Source organism: Sinocyclocheilus rhinocerous, unplaced genomic scaffold (genome assembly GCF_001515625.1).
Source record: "Sinocyclocheilus rhinocerous isolate Xijiao unplaced genomic scaffold, SAMN03320098_v1.1 scaffold717, whole genome shotgun sequence".
Lineage (NCBI taxonomy): Eukaryota > Metazoa > Chordata > Actinopteri > Cypriniformes > Cyprinidae > Sinocyclocheilus > Sinocyclocheilus rhinocerous.
In genome coordinates, this window is record NW_015649226.1 from 631,584 (window position 1) to 657,130 (window position 25,547).

A 25,547-nucleotide genomic window follows, 5' to 3' on the forward strand; every position below is an offset into this window, starting at 1 on the left:
TCACGATGACTAGGCAGCTCGAAAGAGAGGGGCGAGGTCAGCAGAGCTCATTAACATTTAAAGGAAAATGCTACAAATCTGCACGCTCTGAAAAGAGCTGTTTTTGACAGGGTAAAAAAGGTGTTTTTTACACTACCATTGAGAAATTTTAACCAAACTGTTACAGACTTTTCATTAAGACCCTAAAGAATCATATCAACTTGTGGAAAATGGGCATCCTATGACCCCTTTAAATTATAGTTTCAAAATAGCAGTAAAATCCTGTAATGCATGGCCTTGTATGGCTTATTGCTTTTTTAAACATGTGATCTGACAATCTAATGATGACCAGTGGGATTTACAGTGCATGTTTACTCATTAGTTTTACAGAGCGGCAGTGACCAGACAAGAATGTTGTGCTACAGTGAGCAGTTAGAGGTGAGACACGGGAGCTTTTTCTTCATTAGGACATCCCTATGATGATTGCAGACATAACCAGATTGTCCAAAACATGTCCATCAGGATCTAATACTGCCCTGCGCAGCACGCCGCTCTCTTTCTCCAGCCAACACAGAGCCATTCGGAATACCGTCCTGCTTCCGACACACTGCGATTTGCTCTAAAGGCTGGAAACAAAAAGCAGATCGCCTAAATCCCCTCCACGGGATTTCTGTCATTAACTCGGAGAAGAAAGCCTGTCGCTCCGTCTGCCGGTGCACATGCAGTCCGCTCCCCTTCCGGATCTTTCCACGATGGCAATTAGGTTTAAGAGAAACACGCTGTTACACGTCTGTATGTTTACATTTACATGTCCAACTGTGCAGCCATCATGACAGTTTAGGCGCTTAAGTACGAGATGCCGTGATTCAGTTCAGGCGACCAACAAGGTCGGATTCTTACGGAGTCGTAGACTGTAAACACATAGCCGGCGTGTGTGTGGTTGAGTCAGAGGCTGAGAATAGTAAGCTCAGAATTCCCGGAGTGTGTCCATATGGCTTATATTGGAAAAGAGTGGACTCACGCGCAGGTGACGGGTCTGACTGTGATTAGAACAAAGGGTGGATTGAATCCAGTGTAGAAATGCTTTGATAGGCCTCACCGTGAAACAGAGCAGCGCCTGACTCATCAATGAAGAAAGCTGCCCAGGATTAGTGAGAGAACGAATTACACATAACAAGATCGACCCAATGTAGAGAAAAAGGTAAAGATGGGAGGGAGGAAGAGGGAAAAACAAAAGGCGGGTTTGTTTGTTTCTGGCTGTGTTAGTTCATTAGCACACTAGTGGGGGAGAGGGCAGCTCTCTGGGCATGTAGCGTGCCTGCAGACCTGATGAAGGGCATCTTTTATATGAGCCAAATAAACACTGCATTTCCTTTGTGTGTAATAGAAACCCTACTTATCCAAATACATAAACATACTGAATAAACAGAACGAGAACCTGTCTTACAATATAAACATTATGAAGTCTATTTAATGTGTTTCTGAATCAGTCACTACCCTATATAACCTCATCATATCCAAATATGTAGATATTTATAAATAAACTAGTAAGATTATATTTCATATAAATTACTTTTATTCAGCAAGGATCCATTAAATTGATCAAAATGTTACAAAATGTTCTGTTCCAAACAAATGCTGTTCTTTTGAACTTTCTATTCATCAAATGATCATCAAAATATAAAAGATATTTTATATTAAATAAAAAAAAACATGTATAGTGTTACAAAATGTTCTGTTTCAAATAAATGTTGTTTTGAATTTCTGTTCATCAGATGATCATCAAAATATGTCATGGTTTCCACAAAAAATATTAAGCAGAAGAAGTGTTTTCAACAACATAACAACATAATAATAATAAATTTTTTTGAGCAGCAAATCAGCATATTAGAATGATTTCTGAAGGATCATGTGACACTGAAGACTGGAGTAATGATGCTGAAAATTCAGCTTTGCATTACAGGAATAAATTACATTTTCCAATATATCCAAAAAGAAAACATTTATTTTAAATTGTAAAAATGTGTCACATTATTACTGTTTTCACTGTATTATTGACCAAATATCCTTATTATTATTTTCACAAGTTTGATTTGTGACCTCAGGCTGTTTTGCATATGATATAAGCTTCAAGATTAAACCGATTTCTGGTAAAACATTCTTGTAAATGATATTGATTGTCATAAAGCTCAGCCTGATTGCTTTAAGCTGCTAATTAAAGCAGTGGGACTAGTGATCATGAATAGAACAAGATGGACGTGAATAAGCCTAGCAATCAAAAAAATCATAATATTTGTGTATTCAAATGATGTATTGGTTATTAAATCATAGCATATAGAAGCAATCATTTGCATATAATTTCCTTCAATGAATATAAACCATAATCAAGGCTGGTTTTAAATGAGATCAATTAACTGAAGGCAATAAATGCTATGCTAAATATTCCTCATCTACAATTTTCTTTCCATAAATTGAGCTTGTGTTAAACAGACATATTAAATAATTACAGTGCCATGTTCATAATTTACAGTAGGTTTGCCAGCCTATATGTTTCTGATGAGATCAGCTATAGTTGCTTCAGAATATTACTTCAGACTACTGTTAACAATTTTTAATAGCAATTTGTTTAAGTCTTTGTGTCAGTATGTTGAAGATAAGCTCCCAAAGCAGTAAACATGATGAACTGATTTCACACTGAAGCAGTTTAATGAGCACAGTGAGTGTTCCTCTCCATCCTCTTCCATTCAGACGGGTCTCCATGTAAAATAAAACAATAAAATATTTTATATTTTACTATATATTTACATATACATTTCTTATTATTCTAAATGATAATAAAATTTGTTATTATTAAAATTATAATTAAATGTAATTATTGGCAGTATATACTGTATGTATATATATATATATATTCTTTCTTTCTTTTTTTCTGTTTTTCTAGTTATGCATAATATTTTATTGGCTAGAGGCTGCGCTTTTTTTGGGTATAATCTCCTTGTCTAGTAATCATAAATAACTGGGAAATTCATTGGTCAAAAGTGATGGGAACTTATTCTATAACCTCATAACACACTCCAGCTCTACACTCTGGCTTCAGAATTTTCTCTAGGATGTAATCATTGGTAGCATTAATAATCATGACCACCCAGCGGCGATGTGCCTGCAGCTCTGAACCTTTTACCTTCTTCAAATTGAGAACAACATTTAAGAGGGACAATTGTAAATGTGTTTTAAGTGTGGCTTTGGGTTGCTTTTTTTAGGCTCGTGGGCTTCGGGTTTCATTTTAAAGAGCAGAACATCCCTCAAAACAGTTTTCTCGCTGTATGTCCATAAGAGACCGCTTCACAAAAGAACTTTCCCAGCTGCTCTTCGCTCTTACATGCTTTCTCCTCTCGCGTTCCACGTGTTCTGCGGCCTCCCTCCAACTCCAGCAAATCCACTGCTTTGATATGCAGCTCATGTGTTCGCTTTTTAAGGGTAATGTCTCTCTCGTTTTTCTCACAATCTTCTCTCTCACCTTCTTTCTCACAATCTACGTCTATCCAGCATCTAAACGTAATTGCTCTGGAGTGAATGTGGTGGAGACGCACGCTGAGGAATAATGCTGAGTGCTTAGAGACACTGCAAGGAGACTCGTAATTATGACCAGAGCTGATGTGGACAGATATCCTCTCTCTCTTTCTCTTCCTCCCTGTCACTGTCTGTTTCTCCAAACCATCTTTAAAAACGTGATTTCTGCATGTTGTTAGGCTGACGTGCATTGTCTGATTGTTTGTTTTTCTGAACTAGATAAAGTACATGTAGACAGTACAAGTGGTGCTTGCCAAGACAAAAATCACTATTACTGTACAGTAGCTTTAGGATATTTGCTATATATAATTTTATTTTATATTTAATACATATTTAACTAAAAACAAGATGGGGGATAGAAGTTCAGTGTCCATTGGGTTGTACTGTTGTATAGTGTTGTGTAGTGTTGGGAAAAATCTCTGCTGAAAATTCAGCTTCATTATCTCAGGAATAAGTTACAATTTTAAAATATATTCAAATAGAACAGTGTTATTTTAAATTTTACAAATGTTTCACAATATTACTGTTTTTACTGTTTGTTTGTTTTTCCAAATAAATGCAGCCTTGGTGAGCATAAAAGACTTCTTGCAAAAACATTAAAAATTGTATTGACCCCCAGCTTTTGAACAATTGTGTATATATTATTATACAGGTGCATCTCAAATTAGAATGTCGTGGAAAAGTTCATTTATTTCAGTAATTCAACTCAAATTGTGAAACTCGTGTATTAAATAAATTCTATGCACACAGACTGAAGTAGTTTAAGTCTTTGGTTCTTTTAATTGTGATGATTTTGGCTCACATTTAACAAAAACCCACCAATTCACTATCTCAACAAATTAGAACACTTCATAAGACCAATAAAAAAAACATTTCTAGTGAATTGTTGGCCTTCTGGAAAAGTATGTTCATTTACTGTACATGTACTCAATACTTGGTAGGGGCTCCTTTTGCATTAATTACTGCCTCAATTCGGCGTGACATGGAGGTGATCAGTTTGTGGCACTGCTGACGTGGTATGGAAGCCCAGGTTTCTTTGACAGTGGCCTTCAGCTCATCTGCATTTTTTGGTCTCTTGTTTCTCATTTTCCTCTTGACAATACCCCAGAGATTCTCTATGGGGTTCAGGTCTGGTGAGTTTGCTGGCCAGTCAAGCACACCAACACCATGGTCATTTAACCAACTTTTGGTGCTTTTGGCAGTGTGAGCAGGTGCCAAATCCTGCTGGAAAATGAAAGCAGCATCTTCAAAAAGCTGGTCAGCAGAAGGAAGCATGAAGTGCTCCAAAATTTCTTGGTAAACGGGTGCAGTGATGTTGGTTTTCAAAAAACACAATGGACCAACACCAGCAGATGACATTGCACCCCAAATCATCACAGACTGTGGAAACTTAACACTGGACTTCAAGCAACTTGGGCTATGAGCTTCTCCACCCTTCCTCCAGACTCTAGGACCTTGGTTTCCAAATGAAATACAAAACTTGCTCTCATCTGAAAAGAGGACTTTGGACCACTGGGCAACAGTCCAGTTCTTCTTCTCCTTAGCCCAGGTAAGACGCCTCTGACGTTGTCTGTGGTTCAGGAGGGGCTTAACAAGAGGAATACGGCAACTGTAGCCAAATTCCTTGACATGTCTGTGTGTGGTGGCTCTTGATGCCTTGACCCCAGCCTCAGTTCATTCCTTGTGAAGTTCACTCAAATTCTTGAATCGATTTTGCTTGACAATCTTCATATGGCTGTGGTTCTCTCGGTTGGTTGTGCATCTTTTTCTTCCACACTTTTTCCTTCCACTCAACTTTCTGTTAACATGCTTGGATACAGCACTCTGTGAACGGCCAGCTTCTTTGGCAATGAATGTTTGTGGCTTACCTTCCTTGTGAAGGGTGTCAATGATTGTCTTTTGGACAACTGTCAGATCAGCAGTCTTCCCTATGATTGTGTAGCCTAGTGAACCAACTGAGAGACCATTTTGAAGGCTCAGGAAACCTTTGCAGGTGTTTTGAGTTGATTAGCTGATTGGCATTTCACCATATTCTAATTTGTTGAGATAGTGTATTGGTGGGTTTTTGTTAAATGTGAGCCAAAATCATCACAATTAAAAGAACCAAAGACTTAAACTACTTCAGTCTGTGTGCATTGAATTTATTTAATACACAAGTTTCACAATTTGAGTTGAATTACTGAAATAAATGAACTTTTCCACGACATTCTAATTTATTGAGATGCACCTGTATGTGTATATCATCTTTAATAATAAAAAAAACATTTTCAATATTGTTCTGATATTGATATTGTAGGTTAATTTTACTATTTTTTGCTGTAGTTGGACTACTTTAAACTCAATATGAAATTTTATTGTAATTCCCAAGGAAAAACTTTCCTTTTTTGTTTTTTTTCCCAGAATCCACGGGCTGATCTGGTCAAATTAGTTCAGAAAATTTATTTTAAAAGTGTGAGTAGCTTGTAGATACATTTTGGAAGTAGCTTCCCTCCCAACACTGATCTGAATATTTCTCGTCCAGTGCATTAGTCGTGTGCTTATCAATGGCTCCCAATAGCCCAGCAGCTACTGTTCACATCTCCCATCATTCCCTTTGTTGAGCTGTGTGTGTGTGTGTTTGTGTGTGTGTGTGAAGGAGAGATTAAGGTGGTGACGTGAAGTTTGGGCATGCAGCGAGAGAAGGTTGGAGTCATAAAACTTCCAAGCCAGGCTATTTCAAGCTGCACCCCTGGGGCTCGAGAGAGATGGGGCGAAAAGGTGAATGCTGTAAAAATAGAATGAAAGAAAGACAGAAGGAAAGAGATGAAAAGAAGAGGGATTCCTGGGCATCCAAATCACTGTTTCAGTCCTAGTGCCTTTAGACTGTTGATGATGATATTGAGAAACACTACCATTCTCTCTCAGAATCACTCTTGAGGGTTCAGCATACCAATGAGCACAGAACTGCACCACTGCACTTCTCCTCTCTCTCATCTCTGCTGTTCACTCTTTACCTCAGTGACACTCGCTTCTCTGCCTTCTGCTTAAACTCACATCCTTTCTTCTTTTTAAACAATTATAGAGAATCTTTTTGGCATTTTCCTTATTGTTTCTTCTCTTCACCTTTGTCATCTCTTTTGTCTCTTCTCTTCTCATTTTAATTTTCTTTCTTTCTTCTTTCTTTCTTTCTTTCTTTCTTTCTTTCTTCCTTTCTTTCCTTCCTTCCTTCCTTCCTTCTTTCCATATCTCATAATGGATCATCTATTTTAGTCTCATGCCTCTATTTATTTATTGTCCTTATTTTTCTTTGACTTTTCTCATCTCATGATGCTATGGAAGCCTGTTTCCGCCACTGAATAAAAAATCTAAAAAGGTAATTTTGACTTTTTATCTCACAATTCAATTTTTTTTTTCTCTGAATTGGGATTTACAATTCGAAATTCTGACTTCTTAGAATTGTGAGATATAAACTCGCAAATCTGACTTTTTTCATAAACTCACATTTTCGTGTCTCACAAATCTCACAATTCTATTTTTGTTTCTCACATTCGCAAGTTATAAAGTCAGAATTGCAAGATATAAACTCACAGTTCTGACTTTTATCTCAGAATTGCGTGATAAAAACTCACATTTTCGTGTTATAAAGTCAGAATTGCGAGATACAAACTAGCAATTTTAAAACATATCAGTCTTTTTCCCCCTTAGAATTGGACTTTATAACTCACAATTGCTAGTTTATATCTCACAATTCTGAGAAAAAAGTAAGAATTGTGAATATTTATCTTGCAATTCTGACTTTATAACTTGCAATTGTGAGTTTATGTCATGCAATTCTGAGAAAAAAGTCAGAATTGCGAGATTATATCTCACAATTCTGACTTTATAACTTGCGTTTGTGAGAAAAAAAAGTTGGAATTGTCAAGTCAAGTCAAGTCACCTTTATTTATATAGCGCTTTTTGAGCTAAAAACTCTCAATTTCCTTTTTTCAGTGGCAGAAACAGGCTTCCATGATGCTCATCTATTCTCATCCCATTCTTTCTTGCTTTCTTTTCTCATGTCATAATGGATCATCTCTTTTAGTCTCATTCTTCATCTTTTTTTTTATTGTCCTTTTTTCTTTCTTTCTGACTTTTCTCATCTCATGATGCTCATCTCTTATCTCAATCTTCATCTCCTTTTTCTTTCTTTCTTTCTTTCTTTCTTTCTTTCTTTCTTAATCTCATATTTGGCCACCTCTTTTCATCTCATGCCTTATCTCCTTGTTTCTTTTCTTCTGCTGTTATGTCTGTTTTGTTTCTTTTCTCTTCTCTTCTTATCTCATCATGGCTCACTGCTTCTCATATTCTTCTCATTTCTTATCTTATCTTATCTTGACTAATTTTATTTTCTGTCATTTTTGTCTTGTCTCATTTTGTTTAATTTCTCATCTTCTCATCTCTATTCATACCTATTGTATCTCTATTCTGTTGTTGTCTTGTCTTATCTCATCCTACGTTTTTCTCTCTTCCATTCTTTTCTGCTCACTTCTCTTCTCTCACAGTCTCACCCTAATGAGTTTAATTTCTTCTTTCTGTTCTGCTCTTTTCTAATTTCGCTGAACTTCAATTCCCATAATTCCCTCTGCGACAGGCTCTGATATCACAAAGAGTTATCATCAGGCAGTGTATGGCATGTGGGCTTGTGGATCAGCAGATTAATTTCATAAGAGCCCAGCAGTGGTGTATGTGAGACTGGCTGTCGTGGTTATTGAATAAAGCACTGAGCTTGTTGTAATGCACCGCACACATACTGTACCACCAGAGTCAGCATTCTGCTGCCCACCACTGTAACTACACAACACACACACTCTCCACCCGGCCCACTTCCTGTTAGCTTTTAATTATGATTGTATGCAAATGAGATTATTACATACACCAGTACTCTCACTGCCAAAGGCTGCAGATCTGCTAGATCACAGTTCATACGTGCTGTACAGACATGACTGATCAATAACCCTGTGGATGTACCGCCAGTTACATTTGAAAAAGCAAACAAATGTTAACGAGTATCAGTACCGTTATTGACACAGCAAATCCAATTATCTCTGGCAAACCATTAAATCAGCAGGAAACTTTCCCTAAACAAAGTGTCCTCAGGCGATGCTGGAAAATGCCCACCACACTGCATTCACAGCCAAATGAGGCCAATAGTCTTTAATTATCACAATCTGGAAAACAGATATTCTAGTGTTAATAATCAAACAACTGGCTGAATATGTGAGGAAGTGTCTTTGGACCGTCTGCCCTCGGGGTTGGTGATGTATTATGCATGCAAATATTATAAACAATCAATCACCCACGAATTCTCAGTTGTGTGCAATGCTAGATATAATGATCACTGAAAGGAAAATCACCTATGGAAAATATATAGCCAAGAACACTAAATTGAGATGCATACTCGACATAGCCGTAAACAGTTTGGCAGTTGCAAGAGACTCAGTGCAGATTTGCATATCTAAAACGATGTAGTCTGCGATACAATTCAGAGCTGAACGGCCCTGCTGCGCTTTCAGACAGAACGACCCAAATACTGTATGCCGAAATTTTCACTTTCAAAGATAGAGCAGTATCTTTCAAGAATTTCAAGAGTTTTCAGGGTTGTGAAAATGAATGAAGGGTGTCTGTTTACTTATCTGAAGGATGAAGATCTATCTATCTATCTATCTATCATCTATCTATCTATCATTGGTTCGTTTGTTCGTTCTATCATTATGTGTTTTATACAAGGTCCAGAATTAACTCACAAGTGCATTAATTTTTTTTCCCTAATACATAGTGTCTGTAACATTTAACTTACATATATATATATATATATATATATATATACAGGTGCATTTTGTGTCAATGATTGTCTTCTGGACAACTGTCAGATCTGCAGTCTTCCCCATGATTGTGTAGCCTAGTGAACTAAACTGAGAGACCATTTTGAAGGCTCAGGAAACCTTTGCAGGTGTTTTGAGTTGATTAGCTGATTGGCATGTCACCATATTCTAATTTGTTGAGATAGTGAATTGGTGGGTTTTTGTTAAATGTGAGCCAAAATCATCACAATTAAAAGAACCAAAGACTTAAACTACTTCAGTCTGTGTGCATTGAATTTATTTAATACACAAGTTTCACAATTTTAGTTGAATTACTGAAATAAACGAACTTTTCCACGACATTCTAATTTATTGAGATGCACCTGTATGTATATATATATATATATATATATATTGTACAATAAACTTAGTTTAAATGCGTTAAACCACAAGAAAACATTGCTTGTTATTGTGAACTAAAGGAACTCATTAAAGAAATAGTACAACTATTTCTAAAAATTGTCATTTTCTCACTCGCTTTTCCAAACCTGTATGAATTTCTTTGTCCAGTGGAAAATAAAAGAAGATATTTTGAAAGTCAGATGATTTTTCTTAAGTGAATTATCCCTTAAATGTAGAATTCCGTTGATTCAGCATCTTTGAAAGCTGCTCATGCTGCTCATCAGATTTCAGAGTCTAAATTTCATCATTGAATCAAAAGTTCAAATAGTTCTGTTGAGCTGAACTATTTTGCTTTAGTAATGCAACTACAAAGCACTCTTGAATTAAATTGGAAGAGAGACCATCAGCAAGCACTCTTTTGTATCTGTCTGAGACGTGTGTGTGTGTGTGTGTGTGTGTGTTGCGGTAGAACACTTCAGGCATTTTTCTTTCATTAACCTGACGGACAATCAGCCGGAAAGCCTTCCACTGAATATCAAATATCTCTGATCATTCGGCCGCTCTCCCAGCAGGTGTGTGAGTTCTGACTGCCTGTCTGCTGATCAGATGTTATCACACTAACTGCGTGATATAGCAGTCTGTGCATGAGAGAGAAAGTTTTACCTGTATTTAAAGCTGCATCGTTCAGATAACTTCACACGGATGAAGGTGATGACGTTTATGTGGATGATGGAGATTGTAACGACAGAAGCATCTTTATAAATGACTCCTTTGATGATTCTGATGTGACTGAAGTGAGCACAAGTCATCTGATATTTCAGCGGCTCAGAGCATCGCTGAGGCTTTTATGGAGTCGTGTTTTCAGCTTATTGCTTTCTTTAAGTGTTTCCGTTTGGAAATGGCTTTTTGATAAATGCAAAAGCGCAGGTCAAAGCACTCTCAAACACACATACGCACCGGTAATGGGACTTGAGGGACTGGAATACTGAGCTTTCTCTAGGATTTTTACACGCATGTTTACTCCATTTTGCATTCACGCAGATCTCACTTTGCATTCATACTGATATCATCTCCATTTATATTTACCCAGTGTTCATTTTTTCCACTGTTTTTGCCGTTTTGTTTTTAAAGGAATAGTTCACCCAAAAATGAAAATTTCCTGAAAATTACCATCCAAGGTGTAGATGAGTTTGTTTCTTCTTCAGATTTGCAGAAATTTAGCGTTACATCGCTTGCTCATCAATGGATCCTCTGCAGTGAATGGGTGCCGTCAGAATGAGAGCTGAGAAAGCTGTGTGTCTGTAATAAACAAATTCAAGTTGTGGGTTTTTTTGTGCTTCAAACCGTTGCTTCTGGCTAAAATACATGTTCTCTTTCCATATCTATAAAAACATAAAAAGTTGCCTCATCTGAATCGGGAGAGAAATATACACATAATAATCACTATTTACATGTGAAAACAGTTCAAAAGTGTTCTAAACAAATATATCAGTGGATTTTGATGTGAAAGGACAAAGGTGGATTGACGTTTTCACTGGAGGAATTGTTTTTATGGATTATGGATTCATATTTTGGCCAGAAGTGATGACAGAGTTAATACGCCTTAATAAATTTGTTTCTTACAAACATGCAGCTTTTTGCTTCATTAGGCATTAACTGATGGACTGAAGTTGTGTGGATTATTGTGATGTTTTTATCAGCTGTTTGGACTCTCATTCTGACGGCACCCATTCACTGCAGAGGATCCATTGGTGAGCAAGTGATGTAATGCTACATTTCTCCAAATCTGTTCCGATGATCTTGAATGGCCTAAGAGTGAGTAACTTTTCATCAAACTGTCATTTTGGGTAAACTCTTCTTTTAATGCATGATTTAAATGGTCAATATTATTTTATTGATTATTTTAGACTACAATTGCATCTAATATTAGTCAAATTAACATTTCAGTTAATAAAATTGCAAAGTTCAACCAAATATCTAACTAAACATTTCAGATGTCAAATAGGCAAATAGGTCAATGACATTAATTATCATTTAATTATTTGAAACAATCATATTCTTTCAAAATTGTTCTTGTTCAAAAACATTGCGATAGTATTTTTTAAATACAATTTTTGGATTATTATTTTTGACTAAATAAAAAATATCCTCTGTTTTCGAATTGCATCACTTATGGCGCTTTTCCACTGCGTGGCACGACTCGGCGCGGCACGGCACGGTTCGGCACGGTTTGCGTTTCCACTGCAGTTTAGTACCGCTTTAGAGTGGGCGGGATTATTCACATGTCGTTATAGTTGCACCGCCTCTACTACCACGACTCCTAAAAAAAACTATAGTTGCGTCCCATCAAGCTCTCGCTGGATCCGCTCCTCTGCTATCAACGAGAGGAACGTCTGTTCTTCCGCAACAGTGCATTCAAAATTCTAAATAATTTGTAATATATAATTATTCACAGTATTTAGAAGTGCCCACGATAACAATATTGTGCATATTCATTACCGTGATATATCGCATTACCGATACCGGCACAAGTCTACTTGGAACCCCAACCGAGGTGGTACTAAAAAAAGTACCAGGTACTGTACCCAGTGGAAAACCCCCAAAAAGTGAACCGTACCGAGCCGTACCGAGCCGTACCGTGCCGTACCATGCAGTGGAAAAGCGCCATTAGTCACATTCACGTCACTAAGTGACTGTATTCATTTAATTCTCCATTTGCATTTTGCATGTTTCAAACAGGCAGCCTTTTGTTAGTCATCCCATGAATGAAAAGCGTAGAAACATTCCAGCCCACCTCTTTTCCTCCAGGCCTGTAATTACATTAATTCATAAGAGCATTTCTTGTTTTTACGGTCCTTGTTTACACTCTGTCAGCTTGTCTGGGTTTGGCGTTTTTTCTTCTTCTTTTAGTGTTAATTCTAGCCAGTTAAGTGGAGCCCTGTCAGACTGGGACAAAAATGCTGTACCCTTTAATTCAGGCACACGATTTGATTGAACATTACATTTGGAGTGAACATTACATCATCTTGCACATATTGCACATTAATATAATTACAATAGCAATAAGTATATGTAATCACAGCTTGTTAAACAACATAATTACTAAAGTAAATCTGTTTATTACTTGTACATAGTGCATAGTTATGAAATCATACCATAACATGGACATTGTAATGTAATTAGTGTGACCAAATGCTTAATGTGACCTTGCTTTTACCCGTCAAGCTATTTAACGCATTAAACAAACCAGATATTAGACTAGATGTATTCGTAGAAACCGTTCTTCCTGGAGCTGGTAGTTTTTGCGATTTAGCATTTGCCATTTAGCTTTTGGTTGCTTTAATGAAAGTTATTGAGCAGTTGGATTTATTAGAGACAAATGATTAGATTTGATACACCCTGTCTCTCTCTCAGAAGGAGAGGCTTATCGCAGTTAAGTGGCCTGGAAATTTAGAGCTGCGGCTATCATTCTATTTATAGAATGAAAGAGAGCGCAGAATTGAACCCAGCTGATTAGTATGTGATTGACGTGCATCTCAAGTTAACCGGCGGTTAGTTCGCTCAGATTAAACTTTATTACATATCAAGTTAATAAGATGATTAACAGATCGGAACACACACACTTGCTCTCTTATACTCACACACACACTCTTAAGGCAACTGTGATCATTTCACTGGCAGTGCAGAAGAGGCCTTGACATGTACTTCATACTAATACTCATGAATGCAGACACGCATTAAAGTACTGCACAAAAAAATGAAAGTCTTGTATACATAAAATAATGTAATTTGTTCCTAATATAATTCATTAAAAATTGCAAAGATGTGAAGTCAGAGCTGAATTTGCTTTCAGAAATCATTCTAATATGCTGATTTGCTGTTCAAGTAACAGCATTATTTAACACTGCTAATTATTTTACCAGTGTTAAAAACAGTTGTGGTGCTTAATATTTTTGTGGACTCCATAATCATTTTTTTCTTGATTTTTTTTTTTGATGAAGAGAAAGAACAAAACATTTGAAAGAACAGCATTATTTAAACATTTGAACATTTTAAACATTGTAACATTTTAAAATGTCTTTAATGTCGCTTTTGATCAATTTAATGTAGCCTTGCTGAATAAAAGCATAGATTAATTTTAAAAAAGGCTGAGTTTTGAATGATAGTGTATATTCATTTAAATAGTTGTCCAAAAAACATGGCCATTCAATAGCTCTTTTTATGTAAGCTTTAAAGGGGTCATATGATGCTTTTTTAAAGATCATTATTTTGTGTATTTGGTGTAACAGAATATGTTGACATGCTTTAATGTTCAAAAAACACATAATTTTTCAAATACTGTACATTATTGTAGGTCCTCTATGCCCCGCCTCTCTCAAACGCTTCGTTTTCTACAAAGTCCCTCCTTCCGCTCTCTTTGTGTCTATATTGATCTTTTCCTTTTCACTGTGTAATTCAGTCTCTTTTAACATCTCTTTGTGAGCGTTTGTCTCTCCCGTCTCGTTCATGTGTGATTTGGCCCAGTTGTGTCATTTACCTGTGAATGAGCTGTAAATGATTGAATGAACAATAGCCTGAGACTCTTCTGTCCTAACAGAAAGCCCTTCGCAATATCCAGCTACATTCATTCACATCTGATTTAAGCTGAACAGAAATTAAAGAATCACGCTCATTACACAGTGTCTGTATTTGTTGAGCTCTTATTGTGCACAGTTGAAAAGTTACATGCTAGCTGAATTACTCATTCTCCTTTCATCCTTTTTAAGACTCAATGGGTCTTTGAAGCTGATAAGAATAGAGAGTTGCGATGGTATCTCAGCATCCGAGAAGCAACACTCTCCTGTATGCTTATACACACACACACACACACACACACACACACACTTCAGGCCCTTCTCCTCAGAAACAACGGTCCTTCTGTCAAGAGCTCGCCGTGGCAGTGTGCCTTAGTCGGCTGCTGGTTGATGGTCAGGGACTGACACTGAGAGCTTGGCGAGTGTTTCTCCCATGGTGCCGTTTGCCAGTATGTGTGAAGGCCTGTTTCCAATATGCCAAGCGTGTCCGGGCACGCGGCAGGGCTGGAGAGGTCCGGCGGGCCCCCTCCTGGTACTTTGTAAACACACTTGTGCGAGTCCGTTGAGTGATCGGTTATGTAAGACACGCGCAGGCCTAAAAACATCTGTACGGACATGCTGTTCTTTGAAGTCTTTGTGGTTAAAAGAGGATGAGTTGATCCTTCAGGATGCATCAAAAGGATTGCACACGTCACTTATGTTTAAATATTCTATAAGTAAATTTGTGGCATTTATTTTTTGTAATGTTAGCTTCTTAAACCAAAAACAGCAGTTTAATGTGACAATTTCTGTCTTCGCTCTTGAGCTTAAAATTTAACTAAACTGTAAACTTAAAGGCTTGGTTATATATATATATATATATATATATTATAAATAGATAAATTATGTGTGTGTATATATATATTTTATTTTATATATACTGTGTGTATATATATATATATATATATATATAATGGTGACGCATTTTGAATTCAACTATTTATTTCATGTTCATATTTTCATATGTTAAAGATCTGGCTTCTTACCAAAATGTACTCTTCTGTGTTATTCAGGTCAGTTGTTTCCTCACACATCCAGCAAATCTGTCTGTGAACCTTTATATTTCTAAATTTGGCTCTTTTCATGCATTATGCCCAATTTGTCCGCCTAATATCCATAACTATGTGGACTGGGTTATGGGTGGATTGTGTTATGAACATTAGATTACGTTGACAGCACATCAAAATCCTTTATTTCAGAGTGAGGAAAATCCTGTTTTCCATGAAATGTCCCCTCTACGCAATACGTATAGTCCACAAATACTCATTATACTGATTTGATTGGACTCAAATATTGAAAATGTTCAAATGAGAAGCATCACTGATGAGATGTGCATTCTTTTCCTCCTGAATTTATTACAAGATGAGCCCCATTTACACAAGTGTTTAATTGTGACATAGGCAGCAGAAGCATCCATTTGTGTGTGTGTGTGTGTGTGTGTGCGCGCCTAACCGCAGTCAGTAGCACTGAGGTGATAATTTTCTAATGGCTGTGCTGCCAGCTAGATCATCACTAAAAACCACTCACAGAATTTCAAATCTCCTGATTAAAAATGCAGTATAATTGGTTGTATTTAGATGATTAGGTTTTGAGTCTTTCTCAAGAGAAAATTGTGTGTGTGTGTGTGTGTGTGTGTGTGTGTGTTGAGGAGTGATGGAAGGTTTGTACAGATCAATTGAACTTTTGCTAAGCCCCGTCATATGCTTTTTCAATTTTTTTAACTTTAGTTCTTGTTTAATGTTGCTGTTTGAGCATAAAAAACATCTGCAAGGTTACAAAGCTCTAGGTCCAAAGGGAGAGATATACTCTTTAACACAAAACACGTTTCAAGAACTACAACATACAGCTCGTTCAGACTACAGCACACTTCTGGATGTTGTGAATTCACAATAGCCACGTTTCCATTACCCTTCAAATTGCGCAAATTAAAATTGCCACTTGAAAATATGCCTAATGGAAACACGTCAATTTTGCAAAAGCTCCCATATATCGCAAAAAAGTTTTTACACTTGGATGAGGTGGTTTTTCAGGCAATTCAAAATATATTGCAAAACTGCAATGGAAACAGGCATACGTAAAAGTTGCATGATCATTGTTTAATGTACTATAACTTCCAAGAAACACCTCATACGTGGCCACTCTCAAGTATAAAGGGCTTTCCTTGCCATTAATGCTTGTATAACCCCTCATTTACACTGCATTACGGCTTTGACACGGCCACCGGAGTTGATCGCACCCACTCTAGTCAATGCTTGTGTTTATACCAGCCCCGCCGCGGCGTGTTTCAGAAGTGTCCCAGAAGTGGCTCTCCATGCTGCTTTGCTAAAGATACATGTCTTCATCTCGTTCGATTAGAAATAATGGCTAGTGCGGTGGCTGCAATATACGTAAACCTATACCAACATCCGTCGCCATGGCTTGTTGCGAGAGGGAAAAATTATGTTTTAGTTGCATAACATCGGTTAATGGAAACATCAATTCGCAATGTTTTTTATTGACATTTATAAAATATTGAAAAGTTTTGCGCAAATCTGTAATGGAGACCCGGGGAATGTCAGTCATTTAAATAATTCCCACCCACGGAATATGCAAAAAAAAGGGGGCGAGGCCTGGTTAAGCTGTGCTAAAGACCATAGACTGTAAAGAAAAAAAAACATACCACTGGATTGGGCTCAAATTGGAATGTCAAAATTGACGGCATCATTCATATTTACAGCTGAGCAGATTAAACTCTTATGGTAAGGGACGTGTCATTTCTGGAACACACTCTTAAGTGATTTGCCAATCACAACACATTCACACACACAACCAATCACAACACACAACCAATCAGAGCGCCTTTCATATTTCAGAAGGAGGGGTTTCATCGAAACAGGAACTAAACAGGGTGTTTTTTTAGACAGACTGGAAATAGTGGTTCTACAATCATGTAAAATATGTGAAAAATAAATATGTTGGAACAATCAAGCATGAAAACCTATTGTAGTACACCCAAAAAAACAAAGCAAGGCTTCATAAAGGACATAATAGGACACCTTTAAAAATGTTACTGACCAATCATGCATTGGCAACTGTTGCCATCTGGCAGGTTTTTATACTGAAATGGGTTTCTTCTCTGTAAATTCTACATTAAAATAATTTGAATTCTGTTAATGGAAATCTCCAGTTCATTCCTATGGGATGTTCTGTAAGTGAGCAACAGTAACTGAGGGGGTGGAGCTTAGTGAAGGGTCAGTTGGCCTTGTAGACCATCAAGCAACACTTTCATCATGGATTACACTACAAGAGCAGGGGGAACAAGTACTTCACTAAGTCTAAGAGGCACTGAGAGAAAGTGTGTGCTTTGCATTTGTCATGTGCTCTGTGTAAGCGGGGTTTCTTATATGCCATCTGCAGTTAAAGATCTGCTTCAGCATGAATGAAACCCTGTGTATGTGTACAATACACAGCAGACGCTTTCATTGTTGCTTATTGATTTATGGAATTCTTGGAGTACCACAAAATTGCCCACCTGCCCTTTTTGCACACCTTGCGCTTTTGATAAACACACACACACAAAACTCATACACACACTGCTTTTAAACTGCAGTATCCTAGCAACTAAATGCTGAAGGACTTGTATGTGACTGCATATGTTTTTAGTGTGTCTGGTGTGGTCACCACATGTGTTTATTCAGTTAGTGTAGAATATCACTGGATGAATCAGTTTCCGGTTGAACACAATGTTCTGCACCGTCTCAGATCCCACTGGTCATTCAACTCACGTCATCTATCTGTTCTCCCTCTTCAGGCTTATTTCCGAAAGGAAAAAGATGTTTGAATGCGTGCTGAGATCACATTCATGCACACACCACACATCTAAATGAGAATGTATCATAGACTTTGTTTGTGTGTTTTTATAAAGTGTAAAGTTGATTATAATTATTTTCATATATACATATATATATATATATATATATATAGTTTTTTTGTTGTTGTTTTTGCATTTTTAGAATAAAAAAATAAAGTGTTTGCTTTGTATAATTGATTTTCCAATTGATGCAAATTCTGTCAATTACTAACTTTTATTTATTTTGTATTTATTTATTTTTAATCCAGGTATTATCATCTAGGATGTTAGCTAACTTTTATGGGGATCTATGTGTGATCATCAACCAAATGTGTGTTGATGAGATGATAATTAATGTCTCGCTCCATCTCTCTTTCTCTCTCAGTGTTAAGTATAGGAGAAGGGGGTTTCTGGGAAGGGACGGTGAAAGGAAGAACCGGTTGGTTTCCTGCAGACTGTGTGGAGGAGGTACAGATGAGACAGTTTGATCCTCGACTTGGTAAGATTAAAACTACACATTTGCATACTAGGGCTGGGCAATATATTAAATATTCATACTGTATTAGATATTATTCTGTTGGCAATATAAAATCAAACAACATTATGAGAATTGTGATGAATTTCACTTTTTTGCCTTTATAACTGTGCCAGTATACTAGATTTGCACCTGCAACTTGTTTGATTCACTTCTGTGTCAGTTTTATTGAATCAGTTCAAAATGATTCATACTCTAGAATTTTGCTTTAAATTTCCTTAAAATATGATCTTTTATATCATATTTTTGGATTATACTATACTTTTATTGTATTAAATGTTATATTTATATAATGTTATTAGATTTTACTATATTTTTATTGTATTTTACTGCTTTTCTTATAGTTGCCACAAATATTTAGAATCACCCTTTTTACTTTTACATTTGTGCATTTGGTAGACGCTTTTATATATATATACATGCCTAAAGCCGTTGTCTCACTTTCATGGTTTTCACATACAGTATGTCTGTAGATCAAAACTCATAATCATATTTGTTCAGATCCACACAAATAGTCCTCTCTCCATGTGTTTTGCTGTCTGTTCGCTCTTCCTCTCTCTCCCCCTCTCATAAATGCTGTTTTTGGAGGTGGTTGTCATTTTTAGGGCCGTGTATTGAGATCAGGCAGGCAGGCCGGTGTCTTTACTAAACATCCCATTTAAATGCATTGTGAGAGTGTGAGAAAGAGAGATGAAAAATTCCCACACACCTTTTCTGACTACAAGCATGGCATGTGTCCAATAATTCAAACACGCTCACATAGAGAAACAGGTTAAAGAGGAGCTCAGAGTGATGTATTGCCTCCATCCTTTGAGAGCTTTCTAGAAATGAAAGATCTAATGATGCCAGGAAACCACCGGCAAGTCCCTATAGATGTGTCTCCTGTAGAACACCAGGGTGTTTTCCCATCAGCAGTCAGTTTTCACAATTTTAAACATGTATGAATTGGCAGATTGATGAGTTTGTTTCTGTTCTGATCCCCTGAAGGAACATGTGTTTAGGATTACTATTTAAAAGCCACAGATATAACTACAGGCCTGATGTTTTGGTTAATGTTAGCTTGATTCAGGAAAAAAAAAAGTAGAAATGCAGATTTTAATAACATCTTGAGACATTAGCCATCTTTAAAAAAAAATTTTTTAGAATATTGTGGCTGTAAAATGTTAAACGGAAAGCTATATGCTAAATTTATAAGCTTGTATTTATAGAATACGATAATCCCCCCAAAAAACTGCATATTAGAATGATTTCTGAAGGCGTAATGATGCTGAAAATTCAGCTTTGCATCACAGGAATACATTACACTTCAAATTATATCCAAATAGAAAAGAGTTATTTTCAATTGTAATAACATTTCACTGTTTTTCAGTTTTTACTGTGTTTTTGATCAAATAAATGCAGCCTTACTGAGCATGAGAGAATTCTTTCAAAAATATTATACCCACCCCAAACAGTCTGTTTGAACACTAGTGAACGTATAAAAGGCTTTGATAATTGTATTCCTTAGTGTGTGTGTGAGAGTCCTAAGGCTGATAGTTTCTCCTCTCTCATTTCCTTTAGTTTCAGTAGAAAAGAGCATCGATTCTCCTGAGAACAAAGAATGTAACAACCAGTAAGATCCCTCGAGACCACACTTAATTTGTAATTGGTCTCCTTCTTCCAATTAGAGTAAAATTAACAGTTTCTCTCCTGTTTGCTTCAGATCACATGTATACACAGACACACACACATTTGAAAACACAGTGCTATTGCATTTTCCAATTTATAACGTCTTTCTAATGGAGGAAGTAGTATTTGTTTTGCCATCTACATCCTCTTTTATGGGTATCTGTGTGCACATAATTTTGAAGTATGTGCGGATATAGTGGTTTTTCGGTGTATATGGGGCAAATGTACACATACCCTATGGAGTCCTTTTAGAGAGATTTAAACAATAATTTTTTTCTAATTTAAGAGGGTTTTGTGCGTTTAAAACCAACATAGAAAATCTCTGCTAGAAAAAAAAACATTTGTGTAATTGGACCTTTGACTTAGTTATGACTGTGATTCATTATTACCCTGCCGGTGGAAGTTGTAACTACACCATTTGGACCCAAAATAAGTGCAGAGAAGCATTTCAAATGAGAAGTTTCCCTGTGGTTTTCCACCAAAATAAAAGCCCTTTAAAAAATATTACTATTGTAATTGTACTGCTGTTAAATAATAATAATAATATTATTATTATTGTTGTTGTTGTTGTTGTTTATATTACTATGAAATACTTGAATAGTATTAGTGATATTTCTTTATTGATTTGTTTATCATTTGATTAAATTAAATTAAATTAAATTAAATTAAATTAATGTCTTTCCCCAATTTGTTTTACCTGGTTTATAATGAAATAATGCACATATAGTTTCCTGGCTGAAGTTATCGGCCATTAGCAGGTGTGGCAAACGTTTTTTGGCATGCTAACAGGCAAATTTCTCCAGGTATTTCAGTGCTCTTTAAGTGTGTTTCAGCACCAGCTGTGGTGGACAGCTCCCTGATTTCACTGGACAGCTCCTGCACATCAGGAAACTGGAGACTAGTCCAGAACTGCAGCGCTTCACTGTATGACAGATGCACTGTGAAATGTGTGTGTGTCTACATCTGCACACTCTGATCTCTAGTATCTCTGCTCTAAAGCTGGTAACACTAGGCGGTCTGTAATAGGATTGCATAATGCCGCTTATGAGAGTGTGTGTTGCTGTGTGTCATTGTCCAGACTCCAGTCACAAGCTATCGGTCAATTAAACAATGTGGGAAGACAGACCTGTCATCTGTCCATCTCTATCAAGACCCGCAAGAATGAAAATGAGCGTGTGTATGTGTCTGTGTGTGTGTGTCTTTTGTGTTAGCATTTATCCAGCAATAACAGATGAAAGCTCTTTGACAGTGGAGGCAATATGTTTCGCCTCAGTGAAGCGATGAAGACCGCGCTGTGTACAATTAACTTACCCAAACAAATCCCTTTATGTGCTCCGACTGTGTGTGTGTGTGTGTGTGTGTGTGTGTGTGTGTGTGTGAGTGAGTGTGTATGCACACATATGCATGTGTGTTTAGTTGTGCATGTCCACAAATGAGTGTGTTTGAATGTGTGTGTGTTTGTGATTTAACATCGATTACTGAAACGATTTCAGTCATGCATGTCATATTCTGAAGCCTGAACTAATGTTCATTCAGATTTCTCTCTGAACTCACTGCTGTCGTGACTCGAGTGACATCAGTCTCATTCTCTTGAGCTCTCTCCTCCTCTCTCTCTTTCTTCTTTGCTTCTTTTCATCCCTCATTCTCTGTAGTTGACCTCTGTACTTAGAGTGTTGTAGGTTAGAAGATTAGCATATTTATGTGTATTACGTGTAGGTTTTATTTAATTAGGCATATATTTAACAATATGTTTAACATGTTTACCTAAATCTTTAACATTCAGTAGAATAGAATAAACCCCTGTGAAATTAAATAGGTGATTTGTAGTGCATGTGTTAACATCATCTATTTGCTGCTGTACTCATAAACTTGAACAAAATCACTTTTAGCAGAAGTACACATTTATAATCTACAGACTTTTACAGATTTTTTTAGTAAAAGGAGCCAAAAATAGAGATGAAGTACACATAGCAGACGTAAACATTTTACAGGCATTTTCAAATTTTAATCCAATGAAATTCTTTCTTGAATTTCCCTCCCTTTTCTAAGGAGTAGCAATTGGCTCATTATTATTCATAGCTGTTACGGAAAACTAAACATTCATTTTTTTTTTTTTTTTAAGGGTAGTGGCTGTTCAGTAATCATCGCCCCCAGTGTTATTTTAGTATTATTTATATACTATATTTATTACTAGTTTTTATTAATATTTTAAATTAGCTTTTATTTTTACATGTTTAGTTTTAATTTATGTTTTAGTAATTTTTGAATGTAGTTTTGTCATTTTTATTAGTTTTTTATATTCATATTTAGAATTAATTTAATTTTATTTCAGTTTTTTGTTTTAGTTTGTTTAAATTTGATGTTTATTTTTCTAGTTATCAATTTTAGTGATTCAAATTAAACTTGTTTCAGTTAATAGCCAAGGCAACATTTCTACTTTTCGAGTTAAATTTTTAATGTAATATTTATATTGTATTTTATTTTATTTCAACTTGTATAACTTCAACTACAGTAATTTTTGAATGTAGTTTTGTCATTTTTATTAGTTGTTTATATTCATATTTAGGATTAATTTTATTTTATTTCAGTTTTTTGTGTATTAGTTTGTTTAAATTTGATGTTTATTTTTCTAATTATCAATTTTAGTGATTCAAATTAAACTTGTTTCAGTTAATAGCCAAGGCAACATTTCTAATTTTCGAGTTAAAATTTTAATGTAATATTTATATTGTATTTGATTTGATTTCAACTTCATTAAAGTTTTAGTTTTACACCATGTCTACACTGAAAAAAATGATACTACAAAAATTTTTTATTTTAGCTACATTTTATAAAAAAATTTGATTGCAACCACTTACCTTAAAAAATTTAGTAAATTCAATGAATCATTATTTTCAGTGTACACCAGCTCCAACTTCCTGTTTCAATACGAAATACTCGTGACATGACAAGAAATACATGCACTTATCATGGTATTTCATCTTTTATTAAACTAAACTAATGGTTTCATTAACTCTTTCCCCGCCAGCATTTTTGAAAAAAGTTGCCAGCCACCGCCAGCGATTTTGATGATTTTCACTCAGATTTGATGGCCTACAGTATATTTTGCTGTATGAGTCTTTGAATATGCAATACACCAAAATAAAGATCAGAGCCTCTACTTTTAAACAAAAAAATCTGTTTTATTCTAGCTTAAAGCATTCTTTTTTTATCAACACTAGAATATAGGTAGGTTTCATAAAAATGTATAATTTTGAGCAAAAAGGTGAGAAAATCACATTTTTATCAAAAACTACATCTGGATAATATTCAGTACAATTATCAAAGCATAAATCCAGTAAATCGCTTCCATCAACACCTCCAAGCTTGCACAGACATATACCACTTCCTGGATCATCTTTTTACTCCATAACATTACAGTTTTCATTTATATGCTGTCTATTGCTGATGATCACATTATTTTTCATATGCATCTGTTTATTTGTGTAATACTAAATAGATATAAAAGAGTAGAATGTTTATTTTGAGTGTTGACTTGATTTAACTTTTACCTCAGCAGGTCACTTAAAAAAAAAAATGTATTTAAAGGACTTCCAACCACACTCTTCTTGTGAGAAGACTGTCTGTGTGCTGCTCTGCGCTTCTACTCTTCTGATATGGTCCGGAATAGCTGTACACTATTTAGAATGCTGTTCAGCGAGTGTAGATTGCATTTATACACATTTACCAACACACTGGAATTTCCATCAGCGGTGCTGCAGCGTGCAGCGGGATCTGGAGGGCATGTCTGGAATCAGTAAACACCTACAGACCCACACCGACCAGCGTACCTTCTCTCTCTCTCTCTCTCTCTCTCTCTCTCTCTCTCTCTCTTGTTTTAGCAGACTCTCACGATCCCTCTCACTGTCTGTCTCTCTTATGTAGATGGCAGACGCTTTTTTGGGGTTTTCACATGTTGAGTTTTTTATGATGCCTTGTGTCATTCGCAGAATTATTGGTGGTGTTTGCTAAGGTAACCATCACTGTTACTACTGTTAATAGTTTAGGTTAGTGATTTGAAATCCATGACATTAAGTATACAAGTAGCATATAACATCCTGCACCGTTTGGACTGCAGACTGAACGGAAACGATACCGGAAATTATTACACTTGAGTTGTGCTATTATTTTTCCATGTGATCAGACCTGCAGTTTTCACCCGTGGGCAATAAAATGGGAAAAATCCTGTAGACTTGCATTGAAGGAACGAACTGAGACATTTCAAGAGACCAGTATATCATAGAGCAGTGGATTTTTTTGACTTGGGCCAGTGAGTAACAACCATAGAAACAACCTAGCAAGCACTCAGAGCACCCTAGCATAGTGTTTTTAAATCTAGTTTATCTTGTTATTGTGTCATTTTGTAATGTGTTTAAATGTGTAAATGTTAATGTGTTTTTGGTGTGGAATGAAATAGTATTTATAATAAGGTAGCTCACTAGGTTTTGGAACAGAGCTATTACTATGGGAGAAAAAAATGATGTAGAGAGAAATGGCAAAAGAAACGGCAAGTAGCAGACTGAATTAAATGTGAAATTTTAAAGTAGAAAAACCGAAATGGCATTTTCTTGTAAAACATACTCCAGTAATGTTTTATTTATAACTTCGGAAAATCATTTTTGACAGTGTATGTGAAACACTGAATACTGAGAGAGCATTTTTGTGTCACACACACATGCGCATTTTTTCTCCAGTACACTGAGACTCACACATTTTCTTGAGTTAATGGTTTGGTGTTGAAAATAAGTTTTAAAATGTGTTATTTTCTCATTCTGAGAGGCTAAAAACAGTCCAGGGGGTTAAATTGTCTTTCGTATCACTGTCACTCAGTCTGGGCTGTCAAAAGGATTGTCAGTCACATGGTGAGAAGTGTTTGACTCTGTGACTAAAGGGTACAGACAGTAGGTGCGTTTCCATTACAGATCTGCGCAAAACTGTGGCGATATTTTATAAATGTCGATAAAAAAGTATTGCGAAATGACGGCGTTTCCATTAACCAATGTTATGCGACTAAAACGTAACCTTTTGCCTCTCGCGATAAGTCATGGCAACGGATTTTGGTGGGATTTTGGCTATATTTATTCAAAGGAGGC

The 25,547-nt window shown here is 36.1% G+C and overlaps 1 protein-coding gene across 1 annotated transcript in view; it reads left to right on the top strand.

Moving 5' to 3' along the window:
* shank3a (SH3 and multiple ankyrin repeat domains 3a) overlaps positions 1-25,547 on the top strand; it is a 265,841-nt gene that overhangs the window by 199,991 nt on the left and 40,303 nt on the right. The window contains exon 13 of the mRNA XM_016515151.1: positions 18,598-18,711. Coding sequence (XP_016370637.1) covers positions 18,598-18,711 — 114 coding nt within the window. The remainder of the gene's footprint in view (positions 1-18,597; positions 18,712-25,547) is intronic.